Source organism: Equus quagga, chromosome 4 (genome assembly GCF_021613505.1).
Source record: "Equus quagga isolate Etosha38 chromosome 4, UCLA_HA_Equagga_1.0, whole genome shotgun sequence".
Lineage (NCBI taxonomy): Eukaryota > Metazoa > Chordata > Mammalia > Perissodactyla > Equidae > Equus > Equus quagga.
In genome coordinates this window covers 119,636,530-119,661,000 of record NC_060270.1, presented here as the reverse complement: position 1 = coordinate 119,661,000, position 24,471 = coordinate 119,636,530, and the positions used below count along the sequence as shown (strand labels likewise).

Genomic DNA, 24,471 nt, shown 5'->3' with positions numbered 1-24,471 from the left:
TTTCTCCAAATGATTAAATAAATATGATTTTTTTCCTACCAGTCTTATTTGTAAAGCAGGTTGTTCTAAGAATCAAAAGGTAGATTACTCTAACATAACCAAAAATTGCAAAGGTTTTGGCTTGTCTAATATTGACATTTCCATTAGTAAAGACATCTAAAAATAGTTGATATTGAAAACTGAAGTTCAACAGAAGAGTGAACAAAATGGACTTCATAAATATTTTCATATAAGGGTATAGAGAAAATGTGCTCTGAAGTTATTCTCTTCATTCAATCTGGTATTGTAGACTAGACCATGGTGATTGTAAGCTCAAATATCTTAAAGTGACTGAGGGGCAATTTTTTCTGGACAGGATATGAATTAGACCTTTAAATGTCCCTTTCATCGTTTACATTCTGTATGCCATTATCGAATGTTTTAATGAATGCTTTTATCATGCCCCAAAACACCCTGTTGACTATGTCTTTGTTTTGTTGGAGAGTAAAGGTCTGAATAACTGGACTCCTGGGAATAAACACACTGTCAGTGAAACTGATATATCTTGGGATAAATTAGAAAAAGCAATTCACTGTTTAGAATGCAGGATCCATCTCAAGATGCAATTGATCCTGAGATGTGGATGCAAAGCACAAAGTTAAATTTAAGATGAGAAATTTTTACGTAACATAAATATGTATGTTTATAAATGAGTACAACCCCACAAGGGAATTTAATTAACAAGACATGAGTGAATCCGTGGATAGGGTGAGTGAGAGGAAGACACACTGACAGAGAAGGAGACAGAAAATGAGCAAGAGAAAGAGAAACTGAACACACATGACAACACTGAATAACTCGTGAATCCAATTCACTTCCATTTTGAGCACTTTCTAGTAATATATTTTTTTCACTGGCAAGACATTGAGGAGAGAAAATTAACATTTTATGTATATGGAAAACCACTGCTGTGGCTAAAGGCATATTTAAAAATATGCAGTTCAATATCCTAAAGAGAATATAAAAAATAAAGAAAAATGGAAAATAAGACATATCATAAATCTCGTTTATAAAAAAAGTTCATAAAACTTCAAAAAAATTCAGATAATTCATTTCCCCAGAATTATGAAATATTTCAAAAAAATTCTTCAGTTCCACGTCACATAATGTTGTGAATAAAGAAAAATATACCTACTGTTTTTTCAATCACATCCTTTTCTCTCTTCTGCTGAAGAATTGGCTGAAGGGGCGGGAATTCCTCTGTGCTTCGTTTACTGATGACGTGATGCCCAAGGTGGTAAGCAGCTTTGATCTGAATTGGGGTGAGGATGTCCCGCACATCTTTCTAAGGAAATTAAAAACCATATAAATTAATAATAAAAATAAATAAGTAAATAAAATATATAAAGCTCCTCCTTTCCTGCATACGGCCAAACACAACACATGGAAGTCAAAGAAAATCCTTACCTTTTCATCTAAATTGTTAAAAAATTGAACATGCATATTTTTTCACATTACAACAGCATTGATGTTTATTAGAAAAAAACACAAAAAGTATAAAAAAATGAAAAACTATAACCTTCCAATAATAGTTATAAAGGTCTATATTTAAGCATATTTTCTTCCACGCTATTTTCTATGCATACTTTTCACAACTTGACATAAGTATTTTCCATTATAAACGCTGTAAATCATTTCAAAATGCTAATCAACATCTTATTCTATTTAACATTTCCCTGTAGTAAGCTTGTAGAAATACGATATCTCTCAATTTATTCATTTTCTTTTTATATCTCTCAGTAACATTTTGATTCAATTTGATTTATTTCATATTTATTAGGAAGCATCCAATTATATTTTATAATAGGTTATGAACGTCATATAGGAAAAGTTATATGTTTTGTATATTTAATCTTTTACCCTTGTCATTTGACTGAATTTTCTTACTAGTTGCTGCTATTTCTCTAGGTTTATTGTGCTTTTACACTTTATAAAGAAAGAGTTCTTGGATTCATTTATCAATTACACAGGAATTGTAACCCATTCAGAATCCATTCTGCTCTGTATGATATTCTTCTAATGCAGGCATTGTTTTTCTCTTTTTTGAAAACATTTTCCAATGAACTTAAAAATTATTTTGTCTTTGGGGCCAGCCTGGTGGTCTAGCAGTTAAGTTTGTGCACTCCACTTCAGTGGCCTGTGGTTCACCAGTTCAGATTCCAGGCGTGGACCAACGCACCACTTATCAAGCCATGCTGTGGTGGCATCCCACATATAAAAAATAGAGGAATATGGGCACAGATGTTAGCTCAGGGCCAATCTTCCTCATCAAAAAAAGGAGGGTTGGTGGAGGATGTTAGTTCAGGGCTAATCTTACTCAAAAAAATAATAATAATTATTTATCTTCTCATTTGATTATTTGCTAGCTTCTTCATTCAAAGGGAATATACCATATTACTATCAAAATTATTTGCTAACATACATATGCACAAACAATAAACTAACCAACAAGAAAGTAACTTCGACCCCATGGCCGAGTGGTTAAGTTTGTGCGCTCTGCTGCGGTGGCCCAGGGTTTCGCCAATTCGGATCCTGGGCATGGACATGGCACCGCTCATCAGGCCATGTTGAGACGGCGTCCCACATGCCACAACTAGAAGGACCCATAACTAAAACATACGACTATATACGGGGGGCTTTGGGGAGGAAACATAAAAAAGAATAACTTCGAAAGCATTTGGCATACAATTAAGGAAGCCCTTCACTAGATAGTAAAGATGTTCTAGAATCTCAAGTCTATGAAAAAAAACATATGGAAGCCACATAAAATACAAGACATGGCAGCTCTTAGAAAGCACTTGTCCGAGCCCTCCCTAGACAGGAATGAGACTTTCAGTGTACTGAACAAAACAAACTCATTTCTTTTTTTTTTTTTTCCTTATCTAAGAGGGCAGGCAAATGAGATTTTACTATAAAGTAATCCATGAGGATTTATAACAGAATTCAGTTGACAATTTAACTAAATTACATGGAATAAGACACGTTTATGGCAAACCTGTAAAATGAGTATTCTAAGCACAACAAAAACTGAAAGTAGATACGATCTCAGGATTTCAGAGGGCAGTTCACAGTCAACAGATACAGTCCAGCTACACAGGAACTACGCAGTTTTTATGTTTCTTGGTACTAGAATTGTTACTATAGTGGGAAGATATTTGAAGATTGGTCACATACTTTGATGTCTTTCGTACTCACAATTTAAATTTAAAGCTCAGTTTTACTCCACTTTCCATATGCCCATTTCAATCCACAGGTTCTTCTCATCTAAAAATATAGATTCAACAAAGTGCCTCTTGACCATGAAAGGAGACCCAAAGTGTTTCTGCTGGGGCTGGATATGGGAACTTAAGCCATAATTTAAGTTTACATGTATATATTTATATTAACTTGGTGAGTTCCTCGGTAGATCCATGACGTTGTAATTGACAGACCTTCTAGCGAGAAACGCCCATCGGCCAGGTTTCTATTTATCTATAGATGTCTCACAATTGGAATATGGCTTAAACATTACTGCCTAAAAGCAAATAAACAACAAATTTCCAAAGCTCATCAATTAATAATCCACAGTACATGGAAAAAGTATCTACGATACAGATTATTGCTGTGCTTCCACTTATAATAACTTGACAAAAACCAAAGAAGTAAATTAATAAAGATGATAAAGATAGGTGATACCTTTTATGCGACAAAGATATATAACATAAAAGAATGTAATTTTTTCTTCTCTTCTGGTCATTTACAACATTATCAATGTATGTATACAGTGCTTAAAAGCAAGTGATCTGGAGATAGAGTATTGAGATTCAAATCTCAGGCCCATCGCTTATTATCTCTGTAAACTTCGGTAAATTACTTAACTTGTCTATGGCTCAGTTACCTCATCTGAAAATGGGAATAGTGATAACAATGACGGTGATGACACCTAAACCTTATTCTTGTGAGGATTCAATGGCATAATATCTGTCAAACACCAGCACCACGCCTGGCACTTACTAAAGTCTCAATAGATGCTAGATATTATCATTATTATAAGTATGTTGCTTCAAAATGTAGCTATATAAGCCAAGAAGGGAATCACTGAATTTCAGTTTCTTATAATAATAAAGTCTGGTCAACATTTGGAGGAATAAGAAAAAAGAAACTTAGACTATTGCCAACCAATGAATATTAAACAGAAAATGAGTTACATAACAAGTATCAGACTTGTATTAATTAAGCGGTACCTGAAAGATTTGAGGCATGAAGCAGAGTACTGAAGATCTCTCATTATCTTTCCGTTTTTATACATGGAGATGATTTCATTAAATTACTTGATAAGTGATCATCTCAACATGAAACCTTGACCATATAGGAATGCCGCAAATCAAGGCCCAAATCCCAAGTTATCAACTTGTGAAAACGGAACAGCTTGAAGCCCCGAGTGTTACAATAGCAAACTTGATTAAATTATTCCCTAGGTGTGGGAGCTAGACAGCCACTGATTGTCCCTCCACATGTCCACTGTTTTAATTCTTCTCAACCAGCTTGCTTTGACCAAATCACATGTTATCTAATTCATAGTAATTTTCCACAAGGTCTTCTCTACATCTGGTGTATATTACTTTCATTATCCTAATTAGCTATTAATCATGCTTTTTTCACAATATATAAAATGTACCCGCACTCTTGCAAGAACTGTACTTGACAGATATTCACACTTATTTAACTTTAACAGCTCCACCTAAAGACAAAAACTATGATACCAAAAATGTCTTGAAGTGACTAATTAAGTTTTGGGGAGGGAAAAAGTAGATTTGCTTAAAATTTTTAATTTGGATGGGCATGTGCTATCTATATTAAAAATAATGAAGATTCCATGCCACATTTTTATGGCCAATTACATAAAATAAGTCACCCATAAGCATGCAAATTAGCACATGCCTGAAATTACACAAAGTCTGCCTTCTTGGTTGACTTTCATAGAAATTTGTATTTATGGCCAATTTGCGAACTGAGTTGTAGGCCCATGTCCTACTGTGTTTACGGAGTGAAGGAATTTATTTAAAGGGTGGAGTCACAAATATTTATAAAATATTACTGAATGAAAAATGATGTTGAGGTATAAAAATTTTAAGATATCTGTTCATGGTTCTACTGTGTGCAAGAAAGGCTCTAGGGAAGCAAAACGGAATGTTTGTACCTATGTCACAGTCTGTAACCCGTAATCCACACGAATAGTGTGGGGGCTGAGTATTCTGATATATGCAAACACAAGTACAGAAAAAGGAGGGTTACCTAATATACACTTGAAAGGGGATGGGGAGGGTCTTGCATAGACAAATTTTAAGCAAGGAATGTGTGCAGGTATGTGTTTTTGAAATACCCCTCTGGTGTCAACGTGGGGAATGGGTTGGGGTGGGAGAAAGTAAGACTGAGGCATAGACCGGAACCTGAGCCAGCACCACCACATGTAATTATAATCACTTTTTCTAGTAATCTTGGTTCAGAAGGTAGAGAATTGTCAAACATCTGACACTTCAACTGAGAAAAGACAACACCTCCAAGACAGATGCCCTAACCATTATACCAACGGAACATTTTCAGAATTTCTCTTACAGAATTCTTTAAATAGCACTGAGAACATATCATCCATAAATTTACTAAATATTTGCTGACTTTCTGCTTTATGTAATGAGTTGTGTTAGCTCTAAGAAGAACACAAACATGCAAAAGATAACATCCTGTTTTCAAAGATCTTGCAATCTAACAAAGAATTAACACGTGTTAGAATAAGCAGCCAACTTCTAGAATACTATAATATCAGTATAGTTATACAGTTTGCTTGCGCTTAGATTTTGAGCAGAGATGTACGCATACATGGATCAGTCCATAGTGTGCTATGGTTAAAATATAACCGCTTTGGAGCAAACAGGACGTCATTAAACTATGTGCTTGTATAGCTTAACAATATAAGCAAATAAAAATAAAAAATACAAATAAAATATATTTACTAATCAAATACATATTCATTTTCTTGAAGTTGTTACTGAAAAAGATGGGTTTTAGAAGTCATCTAAAGACCTATATAACAAAATAAAATTCCTTTATTTCAGAAATCCAAAATCCAGAAATGAGAGAAACCAAGGGAAAGAAAAAAATTCATCTACTACACAGCTTGATTTCATGATTATTACACAACACGCTAAGGCCACTGAACTCATTGGATCTCAGAATATCAATAGGAACCGGCATTCCTGGTCCAATAACAAAGCTAGGTATTTCTAGCTTTTGTTGAAAATGCTGTGGGCAGCAAGGGAAAGCTGTTACTTTATTTGTTATCCCAATGTAGCACCCTTCTTCTCTTCTCACACATCAGTGAATATTTTGATGCAGAGATTCCATCCAGATCAACCAAGAAATACCATCTATAAAAAACTTGAGGAAAGTCTCACTGCCAGGGCTGCTCCAACATGTCTAAAAGCTGCTGTAATTGATTGGGTTTCCCTAAATCAAAACAGCCTCAAAATTATCCCTTGTCCTAAGATCTTGTTCTAAGAAATCTCTAAGATCTAATAAAGTTGTATATTTGAATATGGCACAAAGTTTCATTTTCATATACTGACATGGATGTAGAAATATATTTTCATAAAGAGAAAAGCGATGACTAATAAAAGAAAATTTCAATAGACAAAATACTACAAGGTATAAAAAAGTTAACCATTTCCTTTATATCCTAGAAAACACTTACAAACTTTCAATTCTAAATTGTAGGTTCTGCTTTTGTAAAATCTAATAATTTTATGTCTCTAATAGCCAAAATTAAAGCGTGGCATAATTATCAACAACTAAAATACAACAGAGTTTTTTAAGAAAAAAATAAACAATTTCCACCTTCCCTCATTTGTACAGTTAATCCCATCCTTCTTGCCTTCTCAAGAACTTTGCTCCAACTATTCTGTCCTCTCATCTATATCATAATTATTTCACTCTATCGGAGCACATCCATCAGCATAAAAACACACTATTTCTCTTATCTTAAAAGAAAAAAAGAACACTTCATTCCACTACTACTGTCAGCTGCTGACTCCCAATCCCATTTCTTTGGTCCCCTTTGGAGCAAAGCTTTGTGAAGGAACAACTATACTCTCTGTCTTCAATCACTCTCCTCCTCTTCCCCTACTCCTCTGAAATGCTGTTGTCATGATCACTAATAGCCTCCACATTGCTAAACCCTATGGTCAGTTCTCAGTCTTCATCTTATCTGACCAAGCAGCAGCACTAAGAACATTGTCATGCCCTCCTCTTTGCTCTGCTTTATTCGCTTCACTTCCAGGATGCCTTAAGCTCTTGGTTTTCTTACTTACTGATGGGTCCTTCTCATCTCCTTTGTGAGCCTTCTCTTCTCTGCAACCTCTTCATGTTGTAGTGTCCCAGAGTGCAGACCTTGGCTTTCTTCTCCTCCTGTGTTGACCTCAGCCATCTCATATGGCTTTAAAAACCATGCATATGCCAAAGGTACATTAAGCTACATTTCCAGTTCTATGCCTCTCTCCAACTCCAGATGAGTATCTTTAAACACTTAATTGATATTTACACTTGAAAGTAAAACAGGTCTCTCCAGTTCAGCAGGTCCACAACTGAACTCCAGAATTTTCCATGCAGGAGTTGTTTCCCTTGTATATTCTGTCTTGATTGATAAAACTACATTCTTCTAGTTGCTCGGGCTAAAGACATTGGAGTCATCTTAGAGCCTCTCCTTCTCCAATGCCAGACCTCCAATCTGTCAGCAAATTGTGTGGGGTCTGTCTTCAACTATTTCTCACCATATCCACTTCCACCACCTTCAGTGGAGCCATCATCTCTCACTTGGGTTATTGCAGTATTTTCTTCTCCCTGTGTCAACCCTTGGTCCTGTACTGTCCAGTTTCAACATAGCAGCTAGAGTATTCCTTTTCGTTACTAACTCAGGTCATGTCACTTCTCTGCTCAAAACTCTATAATAGATTCTCATTTCACTGAGAGAAAAAGTCACAGGTCCTATATGACCTGACACTTTTTCCCCCAGTTCACTTTTCCAGCCATCCTTGCCTCCCCACTGTTCCCTAAAACACCAGGCACATTCTTGTCTTGAGGCATTTTTACTTAGCTCTTCTTTTTATATTTTTCTCCTAGATCAGAGATTCTCAAAGTATGATTCCAAAGCATCAGCATCACCTGGGAACTTTGTAGGAATGCAAATTCTCAGGACTCACTGAAGATCTACTGAATCAGAAACTCTAGGTGGGGCCCAGTAATCTGTGTTTTAACAAGCCCTCCAGGCGATGCTGTTGAATGCTAAAGTTGAGAACCACTATCCTAGACACCTACACAGGTAACTTGCTCACATCTTTCAAGTTTTTGCTTACATATCACCTTCTGAAATGAGGCCAGCTCTGACCACCCTATTTAAAATGGCACTCTTCACTCCTTCCTCAGCACTCCCCAACTTCCTGTATCCTGCCCTCATTTTCCTTTTTCCATCACTATCTTCTTCTAAAATACTATAAAATTTACAGTTTTCTCATGCTGTTGTTTGTCTCACTCCACTAGACTCTAAGCTCCATGAGGGTAGTAATCATTTTATATTTCATGCACTGATCTACACAAGTGCCTCAAGCAGAATCTGACACAATAAACACCTATTGAATTAATTGAGTGGATGGATAAGTTGAGCCTAACTGGTATGGCCAACAGGAAGAACTATACAAGGAAAGTATGCTTAACTGGCAGGCAGGGAGCCCCCTGAGCGGTGGGGGCTGCAGGCCTAAGTACATAATTGAGAAGTGTCACCTCATTTCATTGTAAGGGGTGCTGAGGTAGAATGCATATGTATATTAACACTCTTGATACTGGATACGTTATACGGAACAAAGGAAAACTCCAGGCATCCTGACCACAGTCCATCTTCTTATCCTCTGTTATTAGCAAGACACAAGAATTCAGGTTGCTGTTCTATTCTTCCAGACTGCAGAAGCATTTCAGTGTTAATACGTTTCTGAATGCCTCAGGTACCATGCTGGTAGGGGTGGAAAATGCACTCTCTATATTCCCACACTTTCCCAAAGAACAGCTAGAGCTCCTGAGCGGCACTCAAGGTTGGGGCAGCTGCTTCTGTGGTTCTCTCATCCACACTGGGTTTGTTGCGAAAGAAGGTTGGAATCGCCTTTTGCCTTTCTGTATATAAGTTTTGAAATGTCCCAAACAAAAGCAAGGTAATTCAGGAGAGGAAAAGAAAATATCGGAAGAAACAATGACTTTTTTAGAAAGTCCCTACCACGTACCAACCCCGGAGCTTAGTGCTTTTGTTTGGCATTGACAATAGGCCTAAAGTCAATGGCTGTAACCTGCTGCCACTGACACCACGGTAACATTACAAGTATGTGTGCGACAAACACAGAAACCTCTGCTACTATCATTTCTACTCCAGATTCATCCCAGAGAAAGTGTACAATTTTGATAAAGTCATAGTCATAGGAACAACGCCAAGAAACAGAACTAAATAAATTAGATCAAGTTGCTGCCATTTTACAAATTCAACACAATATGTTTGTGAATGTCTAATGTCAGCCCTTTTATTGTCTTTAAAATGGTCTCAATGTTAGTCCAAAATTGATTAACCTAAGTAAAATCATAACGATGTAGGATGGAAAAAAAAAAAGAACCTCTTTAATCTCTGCCAAGTAAATGATGGTTACATTAATATCATCCTATACTTTTGGTTCTCAACTATCTAATAGCTTTATTCTAGTATGACGATAAAAATCGTTAAGGGAAATGAAGAAATAGCACAGAGATTCTATGTCTTAGTATTTAACAGTGCATTGGAGTCCTGATGCTGGTTCGCATTTGCTTGGATAAGTATCTAAGGGAAAATTAAGTTCTAAGCTGAAGCTACTATTAGAAATCCCAGAAAGGACTTCTGGGAATAGTTTGGCTTTTTTGTGACAGTAGATTTTCTGATGAAGAACATCATTCCCTAATGAAAAAGACCTGGCACTGCTTCATATGATAAAACTTGACCAATGCAAGGAATATGATGATCAGTTTGGGAATGAATGTTTTAATAAGAAACATGAAATCAGCTGTGCTTTGGCAGCACATAACCCAAACCAGCATGAGAGCCGTGGTCCTGGCCCACAGAGGATCCCCACCACGCTACAACTGTGCGAGTTCCCACTGACATCACCGACAATGCTGGCGTGGAGACAAGGACATAATCCAAAAGCAGTCATGTTGGATTCAGCTTCATTAGAGTCGCATGAAAAATAAACCAACTTCCCCACCTCCCACTCACCCCCCAAAAAATCCTACTGAGGAATGGATCTGAGGCTCAGCAGAGCTACTCAATATGTACATTTCTAGGCAACTGTATTAACAGGGATAGGAAAATAGCAATTGCAGGGGGAAAAAAAGGCAAATCTGTAAAAATAGTGATGCAGTAAAATATGAAAAAAAGAAGATGCAAAAAGTAGACATTGAATTATCCAGGTCACAAGACTGTCTAACATTGTGACTCTGGAACAACAGGTCAGCTAGTTCAGGAGGGGACAACATCTGCTTTAACTACATTTTATAAAAAGATACCAATGCAATAAAATTTTTACTGTACTGATAATACTGAAGTTCACATATCTGTTAATAAAAACTAGTTGACATTACCCACATATCCGTTAATAAAAACTAGTTGACATTACCCGCATAAATGCTTGATGGGTTCTGCAGTTAGCCGCTCTGCTTGATACTTTCATGCTTCCTGTAATCACATCAGAGGTTCCATTTGAAGAAAAGTAAAATCTCGATGGAGACTCCGCCTTTCGGTTCACATCCAGACTCATGTTATAAAACAAAACTGCAAAAATATAGAGAGAATTGCACTTAATATAAGTAGTTATCTAAAGGCATTTACTTCGTTATTTTTGAAGTGATAATGGTCAAAGTTACGTAGAATACTGGAAATGTCTTAACCTCTCTTCATTAAATAGCTTGCAAAAACTAACCTGAAGTATGGAAGAGGCAACCACTTAAAGATACAAATTTCAAAAATTTTTTATAAATTAAAAAAAGATTTATCAACTTTTCTCTTGGTTTCTATTTTTAATATTAACATCTTTAGTTATTTGCTTAATCCTCCTATATATAAACCTTTCAAAACTACAATGCCAAAAGTGTTACTAATAATAAAAGTCCTGAGTAAAGCTTCAGATTTCTTTGAGCCCTTTTTGTCTCTAGAACATTCCACTAAGAAAGTACAAGCAGAGTACTGTGCTCAGCGTCACTTAGAATAGTTCTATCTTGTGTGGTTACATAACTAATTTCATATATGGTTAGATTCTTTTATTTCCATTTGTTTCCAATTTGAAGGCTTGCCATTTTTCTTTGGGTTTTTTTTTCTTTTTAAGCTTGGCACCTGAGCTAACAACTGTTGCCAATCTTTTTTTCCTGCTTTTTTCTTTCCCAAATCCCCCCAGTACATAGTTGTATATATTTTTTAAGTTGTAGGTCACTCTAGTTGTGGCATGAGGGAGGCCACCTAAATGTGACCTGACCAAAGCGGAGTGCGCGAACTTAACCACTCGGCCATGGGGACGTCCCCTCTTTGGATTTTTTATTAAAAGTGAACATGTAGTTCAAAAGTCAAACCTATGTAAACAGTTGACTCACAGACATCTCCTTTCCAGCCCTAGGCCCTGATTATTTCCCCTCCATGTTTTCATTGGCTTCTAGTTTGACCTTCTAGTTTCAATTTGCACAAAAGTAAACAAATATAGATAGACATTCTCTCAATAAATATTCTGGCAGTTTGGTAAAAATTTATTTCAAATCTGACATAGTAAATAATCATCTGCTGAAGAAGATCTTCAATAAGCAAAAAAATAAGGAAAATTTACAAGCAACAAAAAAAAACTCCAAGCCAGATCTTACCAAGAAAGTAAGAGCTATTTCTTGAATCTAAAAGAGTTCTTTGTCAAATTGGTGTTTGCCAGAGGCAGGCGGTAGGGGTGGGCAAAATGGGTGAAGTGGGGTCTAAGGGTACAAACTTCCAGTTATAATACAAAGAAATCCTGGGGATGAAATGTACAGCATGGTTATGGTTAACAATACTGTATCGCATATCTGAAAGTTTCTAAAAGAGTAAATCTGAAAAGTTATCAGAATAAAAAAAATTTTTGGAACTATATGTGGTGACAGATGGTAACTAGATTTATTACAGTTATCATCTCACAATATATACAAATATCAAATCATTGTGTTGTACACCTAAAACTTATATAGTGCTGTATGTCAATTATACTTCAATAAAAAATTAAAAATAATAAAAGGGTGTTTTGCAAAACAAGCTACATCTAATAGTCTTCTGAGATGTCATTCATTAATACAGGAGCAATAATTCAGAATGATATTTTAAAGAATTTATATAACTCTTCAAGTGTTCATTTACATTTTAGGAGTAACTCACTCTTCTGGAAGGATTTTTTTCTATTTATTTCAAGGAAACATAAGTATAAAACTTATATTACTCCTACAAATTTCAAATAAATCTTTCAACCTTTCTTTTATTTAGAAAATAAAATCCACATCAATTGACTTCAAAATTACAATAAGTGAAATTCAATGCCTCAGAGATGGAGCTGCAGTTGAAATAACCGTCTACAAGTTCATCACCCTGAGTTCAGACAAAAAGTAAATGAAAAAGGGGTGAATAAAAATCCACTCACAGTAAGAGGCAAAATGTCCTGATTTTATTAAATACGCTTACCATGTGAATTATTTCTCTCAAGGAGTCATTTTATAACAACTATAAAGCATGTTTTTCTAACAATGCTATGATTATTTATGTTTCACATATTTGTTTTCAACCATTTTTAAAAGTATCTGGTCACAATGGAATTGATAGTATAATCAGCACAGATTTTACATAAAGTGAAACGGTCCTATTTGATGTGTATCTTTCAGATAATCCATCAGCTTGTCTGTGTTACTGAGGTCACGCTCTCCAACTACCACTTCTCCAATCAGTAACCAGATGAAGGTTTTGCCCGCTGTCCTATCACTGCATCTTTAACAAAGGACTTTTGCGAGCACTATTAAAAATTAGTCTGATCTAAAGTAGAGATACCAGGCTCATTCTGTACTTCTCATTACAGGCTCATTCAGACTGAGACCTCTGTTACATATCCATAGTTGGATTCAGTAAGTATTTGCTGTCCTTCACAAGGTTTAGATGATGACAACCTGCAGGCTCATGAGTACAATCAACTCTTAACAGGTCTTACGGGGCTCATGAACTTTGTGAATTAGTAATGTCCAAATAATAAACTCAGGTATGTTTCTCTCCTACCATGGGCTAGTTTCATTAGTAGTTATTCTATTAGCTTAAATATAACATAATTAGGAACATTAACCTGCTGGAAAAAAACGTAATACTTATGAAGTCACATATATGTGATTTGGGATTAACCACAATTTGGATGAGCCATATCAATGCTATTTTCTCCAGAGCAGATAATTGAGAGTTCCCTGTGCATGGGGAAACAGGCTTGGCTCTCAGGAGCTGACAGTCATAGTAAATCCTTAAGAGATGTGTGTCATTTAGGGAATTAGAATCAGGGTCTAGACTCCAGATAAGCTTCTTCCATTACTCAAACAGAATAGAACACGAAGAAAAGAATCTTCTCCCTTTCAGGCCTTCCACCTTAAGCTGGCTCCAGGCTTTAAGGAGCCCAGTAAAACGGAAGAAGAGCTGTGGTGATGTTTTTTCTATTCTAAAGAGATCTTACAGAGTATGTCCAGTTCATTCACCTTAAATAATATAACAAGTGATATTCTCTCTTGGCTTCTTGTTATAACCTCTGAACAACCACAGCCTTAATGTGCCCCACTCATTGGTTAGAACAAAGCAAGAACCTGAAAGATGAGGAAGAAGGCATTACCACGTGGCTACTCTCTCTTATCCTAGAGAAGCCCTCTATGGTGAAACAGTGAGGGCTCTAAAGATGATCATGAGGTTGACGAGTGAAGTGCACATTCTATCAGGAATTAATTCTGTAAGGGCACCCTTACCAATATAACCTGGAACCTCTTTGCCCTTGTATGAGAAACAGAGTTTCAGATCCATGCACACAGAAGGCAATCCATTTTCAATACAGTCAAAATTCGTTCTATTAACTGACTCAGGATGGTTTAAAGAAGCTTCAACAATCACTACAGGTCTTGTCCTAAGGAGAAAATGAAATTAGCAATATTAATTACATAATTATTTTTCCTTAAGAAGGCAATTGCATTTGTTTTGTCAGTTTCCATTGATCAAGTAATTTCAAAAAACTGCTTTACTAAAGGGATGTGCATATATACTCCATTACACTTCCATACAGGAATCAAGAGAAATTTTCATTTAAGTTTCTAAAAATATTGACTTTGATGATTTGTTTAATTATATCTATGTAAGGTGGGAAAAGTATCCTAAAGTTCAATAATCAAATTTCAGAATACCAAAAAGAGTGTTATGAGGTTACCACCATTGCTGATTTTAAAAATTGCCTCCCATCATTTACAATTAAGCCCAATTGTCATTAAGCAGTGAAATGTATCAACCTTACCTTAGCACCACAGCAGAATCAGACCGAAAAGCACCAACTGCTACATCTGGAGGATAAAAAAACAACACAGATTAATGATCATCATTAGTCAAAGAAAATTACTTATCAGCCCTATATCCTTAGCTACATATCACCTTTTGACTATGTCAAAACACTATTTACAGAAAATTAGAAAAGATATACTTACATCTTAAGATTCACTCTACATTTGTCTGAATCTACTCATTTACAATGACATAATAACATAAACTTTATCATATAAACTCATGATACTCTAAAGATAGGCTTATTAAAACAAAATTCAATTTTTAGACTAAAAATATTCACCCAGAAATCTCCTTTCAAATTACAAAAAAAAGTGTCGTTTTTCATCATTATATGTTTGATTTATTTTCATGGGCGCTTTTCATTTTTTCAAGAACGAGGAATAAAACTTTAAGTAACTAACAGTGTAAAGCTCAGGAATCACTTAATTATTTCTGACCAATCCTTGAGTTCTAAACAGCTTTAAAAAAATGAAGGAAAAAAACAATCAGTACATTAGAACTCTTCCATACCAGTTTAATGTACTTCACCATAAATCAGCATTCACAATAGAGCTTATTCCAGTTTATGGAATACAGTAAATTTTATACTCACCTACATAGCCATTATTGTCTGCATCAATTTGTCCAGATATGGACTGTCCAAACATACTTAATGACTTGCTGATTTGAAGTCCTTCGATTCTCTGAAAAATAGATAAGTTGAGTGGGAAGCAGTTTTGAACACCTGATATCCCGGAGAAGCAATGATTTAGTTAATAATGAGCCTTCCCATGCCCTGGCACATTTATTAACAAAATGCATTGTAGTTAAGTCAAATTCTTGTGTCTAACAACAGAAACAAAAGTTTCTAGTTTGACATGGTCAGCTGACATCTAATTTGTGACAAGAAAAAAAATTACTTTCTTTACTTTGTGAGCAAAGGGAAAACTACGTAGTAAAGATCTTTTAAAACAGTCCTGACTCCCCCTCCCCAGGCTCCTTTCAGGCTCTGTATTTATTTCCCTGACCAAAATGAAAACTCAAACAAGCAATGTGGGAAAGAAAACATCTATAATCACTTAGTGGAGCCTACTACTCAGGTTTAAGATGAAAGCCACTTTACTCAGCCAGATGGCTTCCCAGCATTTGAGAAGGACAAGTCAAGTTAGATATGTGCTCCCTATTCCATGTGCCCAATTTCAAGTCCAAATACTGATTTATGAGTACCAGGCTGTTATCCATACTGAGAAAATCAGTATTTCTTACTAGACAAGTATAAATCTTTCGTGTTAAATATAGAGAACCATTTGCCTATTTTTACCTAATCAAAAATAACAGTTTTAGCTAATGTTTCCATGAAAGTAACTTTGAGAAAACTTTTCTTTCCTGCATGTGTATGTAGTTTTTTTCTAGGCACTGAAATGCCCTGATCTTTCAGAAGACAAAGTGAAGTGAGAGTTAGGTCAGGGAACTTTAAGCACGATCATCTTTTTACTCTGCACTGGAGGAACACAGAGTACCATGAGTGTTTCTGTCACTGTGCAATCTACATGAAATACAGGGCTCTAGCCACAAAGCACGACAGTTAATCAAATCCAAATGCGCTTATTTGGAATAGTGTGGATATTACCTCAGAACATAAATTCATGAAATGCAGAGAGAAATCTCTAATAGGTTAAGGACAAACTTAAATGGAAGTGAAACAGAACTCTTATTTATGAAAAAAATGGTTTCAAAGAGTTGTTAATGACCTTAAAAATGAGACCATCTACTATTATTATAAGAAAGTGGTGAAATAGAGAAGTGAGTGTTTGAAAGAGCAAATTAAGAAAAATAGGTCAACATGAACATGGGAAGTTTTCTGGAAGCTTTCATTACCAGTGCGCCTTTTGAAAAACCAGTCGCGCCCTACCTGTGAGAAGGCTGATGAGATCCCCTCTGCTCGGCCGTTGTAAATGTAAATAGCACCTCGCAGGTCATCTTCTTGTGGAGCTCCAATAGCAATATCTATGCACGAATTTAAAAGGCAGAAAAACAAATCCTTGCTACAAAGAATGCAACTCTGAAAACTAACCTTCATGCTCCTTAATTCATATCACATAATATAAGAAAACTCCTTATCAAAACACTAACAGTTTTCTCACTAGACATAAAAAATATTATAAAATACTATGATCATGATGTACAGAATTGTACAGAACAATTTGCGTGTGGAAGTCACAGAGTGAACTGGTCTTAGAGGCAGTCTAACAGAATGGCTAAGGGCATGGTCTCTACAGCCAGACAGCTGGGGCCTGACCGTAGTACTGCCCTTGTGCCCAGCTGTGCTACACGGGGTCCATTTCTTAACCTCTCTGTGTTCAGTTCCCTCATCTACAGCACAGGATTATCAGATAACCGACCCTCAGCAAAGAAGGACATAACTCATGTAAAGTACGTAGAGCAGTATATAGCACGTAATAAGTTATTATCATCTATGAATATTATAACCACAGGAATCCTTATTTTGAGCTCTAGGCTTTATTTTATTTGCAAAATGACTTCTAAATTAATTCCTGTTCCAAGGAAAATGATTAAGGAATTTGCTGAGGATATCTGTATCTACACACACACATACGGTTTCAGAAAATTGATTTATTCTGTAAAATAATGACTGCATCACCTTTATGACTTTGAGATTTGCCTCAGATTATGACACCAGGTGGAGAAAAAAGACTTGATCAACTCACATAAGAAAAGCAAGAGGAAATAGAAACTAAGAATGACATGGTTGCTTATGTGCTACAAATACATAGCACACAGGAGCAAAATAATATTCTACAGTTGCAAGAGCATTATTTTTACCAAGTATTGTGTTTATTTGATTATATTCATATATTTCTTTATAGGCAATGTTTTCTTATAACTTTAATAGAAACCTAAAATACAGAAAGTTTGCTTTCACAGTATTCATTACTTAGTACTGTTTATCAGACCTAAAACCTTTTGAACAACTACAATGGTAACTTTTGACTGCTATTTCAGTGGGAATAAATACATCTTTGACATATAACTCTATGCCAAATGCAATCCAATTTTAAAAATGCAAAAGCCTTTCTATATGCGTCTATAATGAAATGGTAGACACACCTTATACTCATTGTGTTTAGACATACTAAGGCTAGCCTCTTTTGACTTGTGCAAATTATTTTAAATTTTCATGTACAAATACACCTATTCACTTATTCATTCAGTGGACAACTATTGAGCAGCTACTGTATTCCAGGCATTTGCCAGGAGCTAGCAATACAGGGCAGTACGCAAAAGGAATTGACAGTCTATGGGGAAAAACAGCAAGCAAAAACAGAATAATAACAGAGTGTGCAAGGAGAAGGTGGTGGAAATTAGGGAAGACTTCTCAGAGAAGATGATGCCCAAGCTGAGATTAAAGTATTGACAGGTCTTAGCTAGGTCTTCACCTGGGGAAGGGAAAAGGCAGTTTAGACAGAGGAAAGAGCCTGTGCAATAGCAGGGAGCAAGAGGCAGCACGGCACTCATGCAGATGACAATGAATCTGGAATAGCTGGAACCATATATGTGCAGATTAAATATGCACAAACACAGGGGGCGGGGGGAGCACCGCGGGAAGGAAGAGAGAGAGAGAGAGAAGGGAAGAGGAAGAGAGAAGAAGCATCCTGCAGCCACTGTGAAACAAGATCAGTCAGCAATTTCATTAATCAGGGCTAGATTTATACTTCAACCATTGTGGCTACTCCTTAGTAACTAGAATTCTGTACCTTGATTCATGATGATAATATAGGAAGAGATAAGTCGAGGTTACGAAGTTGTTGATATACAGAAATTCTTGCAGTGTCAGTTAGCATTAGTAATCTATATTAAGGCAAATGTCTTAAAAATATATAGATGAGTCTTTTCAGCTGAAATATTAAAAAGGCCCAGATCAATTTAATTCCGAGGAGAGGTCATATGGGTATATTCAGTCTTTGGCTGTCTTATACATGGATCCAAACTCCTACTTCCTAGGATTACACCTGAATCTATTTTTTGTTGTTGTTTTTGTTTTTTTGGCTTTTTTTTTTTTTTTGAGGAAGATTAGCCCTGAGCTAACTACTGCCAGTCCTCCTCTTTTTTGCTGAGGAAGCCTGGCCCTGCGCTAACATCGTACCCATCTTCCTCTACTTTATACGTGGGACGCCTACCACAGCATGGTGTGCCAAGCGGTGCCATGTCCACACCCGGGATTCGAACCAGCGAACCCCGGGCCGCCAAGAAGCGGAACATGCGAACTTAACGACTGTGCCACCGGGCCGGCCCTACACTTGGATCTATTTTATAACCTACTCAAGTTCTAGCTACCATTATAGAAATGAGGAAAATACTTATTAAGAAATAATAAATGTTTTTCCACACCTATGCAACTCAATTTGGGACACAACATACAGAACACACACTGACATATCCGACAACTGTTTTTACTTTCATCGGAACATGTTATTTCATTCTGTTAGTATAAATCATAACAATTATCATTAGTATAATCATCGTAATCTTAATATCGGCTAACCCTTAAATAATATTCACACTGCAGGCACTGTGCTAGGGGCTTTACACATGTAACTCTCACAAGAATCCTATCAAATAAATACTTTTTGATCCTCACGTTTTACAGATGAGGAAACTGAGGCACAGGTGTAATTGGTCCAGGTCACAGAGCCAGGATGTGGTGGAACTGGCCTTTAACCCTGCAGGCTGGCTCCAGAGCCCATGTTCTCCATCACCACGCTCTATAAGATCACTAACTAGAGAGCTCATGCCAATGTTTTCTGGCCTCGCACCTTTTCTCCTTCCGAGTCAAAGAAGTGCTCAATTAATGATTTGATAATAATTATCATTTATTTTAGGGGCACACAAAATAATAAGCATGATTTACAATTGTAGAACTTTATTATGGTTCTACTCAAAATGGAGTCAAACGTACAGTCTGAAAGTCAGATGACGAGGTTCAAGGTGAAAAACCTAAACCAAAAATAAGTGGTCTTGCCAAATCTATTTTATGGATGAAATCCAAAATGCTATCTGTCTGTCTGTCTGGTCACATCAGTCAGGTGGGTCTGCCTGTTTATTAGCTACCTATTCTGTGACTTTCTCATACTTTTGATGAGATTTTTACACTGGACTCTTGCCAAATTGATTGGTTATCTTCTTAGAAAATGGCTTACTTTGCTTTTCTAAGGACACAAGAAATATAATCTGATTTTTTCCTTTTGAAGAATGATTTAAAAAACCGTGATGAATGCCAAAATAACTGAGGTCTATTATGCAAACCACCACAAAATTGTGCATAGTAAAAGGACATTAAGTCAAATTTGTATCCAAGACTGGAGGTGGAAGGAAAAAAAACAAATGGGGTTTTCATCGCTTTCTATACAATCCCACACACCCTGCAATGAACACGAAGTAACTTCATTTATCCCAGAAAAATATACTAAGATAGAAGATGAGAAAAGGGATAGGGAAACACGTAATGAAAAATAAAACGTAGATGCCCTGCTGTCTCAGCCAGGCAGATAAGGTAGGACGGAATTAGAGAGCTCAGTGAAGAACAAGAACACGCTGAGCCTGCTTCCAAACCAGCACGGTCTTGCTAACATCTAAAATGTGGAAAATGCCTACTCATGGGCAAAACAGAAATGCTATTCAGTCAAAACAACGGAAATCCTGCCATTTGTGACAACGTGGATGGACCTGGAGGGCATTACGCTAAGTGAAGTAAGTTAGACACAGGAAGACAAATACCGTATGGTCTCACTTATATGTGGAATCTAAAAACAACCAAAGACATAGAAACAGAGATCAGGTTGGTGGTTGCCAGAGGCACGGGGGTAGGGAGGGGGGGAATTGGATGAAGGGGGTCAAAAGATACAAACTCCCAGTTATAAGATAAATAAGTCCTGGGGATGTAATGTACAACATAGTGACTATCATTAACAACACTGTATTGTATATTTGAAAGTTGCTAAGAGAGTATATCTTAAAAGTTCTCATTACAAGGAATAAAAATTTGTAACTATGTGACGTGATAGATGTTAAATAGACTTAGTGTGGTGATCATTTCACTATATATGCATATACCAAATCATTATGTTGTATACTTTAAACTGATTCAATGTTATATGTCAATTACATCTCAATAAAGCTGGGAAAAAGAAAAAATTAAAACTACACAAAGTAGAAAAAGATACATGTTATTATAAACATGAACTGAAGTGAATAAACATTAAGGTGGCCACTAAACGTAAATATATTGTAATTTATAAATGAAATTATAAATAGCACAAAAATATGCTGAAATATTGAAAATCATCACTTGAATAACAATCTTCCAAACATAAAGAAGTACCCTTACGAATTGGGTACTGAGGACTCCAAGACACCGAGTGCTGTGTGAAACCAGGTTCTTATACACACTCTGAAACTTTGCGCTGTGTCCTGCGGGTCCCCTCTAAATTCCTCTTCCTACGTCTCACAGGCAGAATACTTCCTGTCTGTCTTTCACAACGCTGGAAAATTGCCTGGGATTTTCCCAAGTACTGGAGTGACTCTGATAAGAGAATGTGCCTGGTGTTCAAGACATTTTTACAACTCAATCTGATCAAAAGAATAATTCAGGTTTGTCATTGACACTTTGATGCCACAAAAATCATTTCTCATGTGCACATACACACATACATTTGAGTACGTTCAAAATAGTGAATAGTCTTCCCCAAATATGTCATTTAAAACAGGACACAGAAGAAATTGTATGTAAACAAAATAAGTGTTTTACTAAATGACGTTTTTAAAAGAAAGAATTTTATCTCATGTAATATATATATGAAATATCAAGGTGCATAAACATGGTTTTACCCATAGATACTTGTTAGGTAAGATCCTTAAATTCACCATTTAAATGAGGTTTATTTTTTCGTGTCTCAATCTTATATCCATGTGAATGTAAAACTTAAAAAGGGGTGCCACCTTATCCTTCATTTACATTATGGCACACACTGTATATCTGGCATAGTACAACTGACACAAAATCAGTGCTCAGTAAATATCACAGAATTGCTGACTACTTACGAAATGTAACATCCATCATAATAAAATCTCATAGATATTTTAACGAAAATGTTGTGTTTAATCATAACCATAAAAATATCTACATATATCTTTTACCTCCTTTTTCTTTTAAAACAGTAAAAAAAACGCAACAACCCAGAAAAGGTAATATTTGTATACAAATTCTATTCTCTTACATTTAATAGGGTTCACTAGAGGCATATATTTAATAACTGATTAACATCCTTCATGTAGAATAACATTTCATACATTTAAAGTAGAATGAAGCAGTTAGGAATAAGATGAAATTAAGGAAGTGAGAATTTACAATACTCCCTCACTTATTTGCAGCATCCAAGTAAGTTTTGGCCTAATATTGCCATATGCCAATTGCCAATGACCACATCAGAAAACACAGTTCTGAGCCCTGAAAATAATTAACAAACACTTATTTGCTGAACTCTAGTAATTACACTCTCTCCTTTCAAATTCATTCATCATTTTTTTGTTTTTTGAGGAAGATTGGCCCTGAGCTAACTGTTGCCAATCCTCCTCTTTTTGCTGAGGAAGACTGGCCCTGAGCTAACATCCATGGCCATCTTCCTCCACTTTATATGTGGGACGCCTACCACAGCATGGCTTGCCAAGCAGTGCCATGTCCACACCCATGATCCGAACCAGTGAATCCCGGGCTGCAGAAGCGAAATGTGCTAACTTAACCGCTGCACCACCGGGCAGGCCCCCTCATTCATCATTTTATGCACAGTTTTAACAGACTTAGTTACCACTCAGAGCTAGACTGAAAAAGGCCAATTTTAAGAGGGAAGGCTGATGGAAACAGGTACTTCAATAACAGGGCTGATATCAGTGGAATAGTTACCATCTATTCCATTCCTGAAATGCTTCCATATCAGTTGGTAAATAGCCACTGTCCCTGAGTCTGCCAGTTGCCCCCTCACTACTGCTCAGGACTCTCTCCTGGGACCCCCCAACTCCTCTCAGAATGCAGCGGCTGAACAAGGAATGCCTGGCACAGCAGGGGACAGCTCTGCAGCCAGCCTCTGTCGGGTTCTGTCAACGTCTTTACTGCACTGATAGTCAAACACTGTGGTCCAATGAGTCTACGATACACATTTTTTTTTTTTTTTACATTTTCACATTTCTGAAATCAGAATATTTCTTAAAATAGAAAAATGGTGGGTCACAGTTCAATAGGCACCATGTTTTTAGAGGCACATAAAATAATGATGCAACTTATAATCAATGGTGCCGGAAAATCAATGAAATAGGGTGTTTTGAATATCACGCTTTATTAACAATGGTGAGAAGCAATAGCTGACAGCTGAGGAAAAGTTAAGTGTAACATAAAAAAGGAAACAACAGTTTACCATCTGGTTCCAACAAACAACATAAAATTCCAATCATATTCTTTTCCTTGTACTGCTTTAAGAGTGGAAATCAAGTACCATGTGAGATACTTTTAATTACCTTCAAAGCCATCATTATCAATGTCGCCAAGATTAACTATAGATTCTCCAAATCTTGCAGCATATTTGTCGCTTCCAGTGAGCTCTGTTTCCATTTCATTCATTACCGCTCCCTAGATAGAAAGGAGAAGAAAGGGTGTCATTATAACTCTCCCTGAAAACTTTACACATGATTTACTGTTGTAATTGGATATGGATTTTTTCTAATGCTTCAAACAAGTTGGACAAACTACAGACTGAGCTTAGTACACACATTTCAGTTCAATTCAATAAATATTTATCAAGTATGTCAACACATATAATAGTATGATTAGAGCTCAGAGGACATAAAAATTGTCAAACTCATGATCCCTAGGTTTGAAAATCCAATAAATCACTTTGATAATTCAATTTAGCAAGTATTTATCAAGTTCCTACTAGAAGCAATGCACTGTGCAAAGAGGGACCGAGTAGAGGGGCAAGGCAGCATGTGTATAAAATGCACTCCCTTTTCTGAGGAAGCCCACAGTTACGGGGAAGGCTTAGCACACGCTGTAAACGACTTAGAAGTACAGGCTGCTTTGCAATATCACGAAGCAAGGAGAGCATATCTAATTGTGTGAGCCAGGAGAGGTTTCATAAAGGAGGTTGTATTCAAGGTGGTTACTGATGGATGGGTATCACTTTGAAGTACAGAGAACACTATTAGCAAAAAGAAATTCAAAAGAACTTGGCTATAATGAATGGTATGTGTAATGGATGAGACCAAAAAAATGAGATTGGTGTCTTAGGGTGTGGGATTTTGTATGCCCAGGGAAGTTTATTCTCAATTTGGAGAACAATAGAGAGCCACTGACGTTGAGGGGTGACATGACTGAAGCTGGCCTTTGGAACCTTATTCCAGCAGCAGTGGGGCATGAATTAGGCAACTGCCCTCTCTAAAGTTGGAAGATGAGTTATTACAACAAGCCATTCAACAACGTTGCGGTAACAAGTTTCTGCAATTACAGCTACCAGACTGCTTTGCAAACTCTGTCATTCCCTTCTAGTTAAAAAAAAGAAAAAAGAAAAATCCACGCACTACTCATCATAGATCCTTTCCTCTTCTCCAACAAGTCTGTTCCTCATTCCCTAAGCACACACGTTCTTCGCCTTGTGCCCTTCACCCTTTATTTTCCAACTAAAAATTCCTATACTTGTCTTGCTCAAATACTACTTTCTCTGTGA

General features: G+C 36.4%; 1 protein-coding gene across 2 annotated transcripts in view; it reads right to left on the bottom strand.

The window, feature by feature from the left end:
* Positions 1-24,471, bottom strand: part of ITGA4 (integrin subunit alpha 4) — a 71,475-nt gene that overhangs the window by 24,335 nt on the left and 22,669 nt on the right. For both annotated transcript variants that reach the window (XM_046659873.1, XM_046659874.1), the window contains 7 exons: positions 23,267-23,378; positions 16,593-16,687; positions 15,294-15,384; positions 14,655-14,700; positions 14,119-14,273; positions 10,752-10,906; positions 1,175-1,324 (listed from right to left, as the gene is read on the bottom strand). In XM_046659873.1, the coding sequence (XP_046515829.1) occupies positions 1,175-1,324; positions 10,752-10,906; positions 14,119-14,273; positions 14,655-14,700; positions 15,294-15,384; positions 16,593-16,687; positions 23,267-23,378 (804 nt within the window). The remainder of the gene's footprint in view (positions 1-1,174; positions 1,325-10,751; positions 10,907-14,118; positions 14,274-14,654; positions 14,701-15,293; positions 15,385-16,592; positions 16,688-23,266; positions 23,379-24,471) is intronic.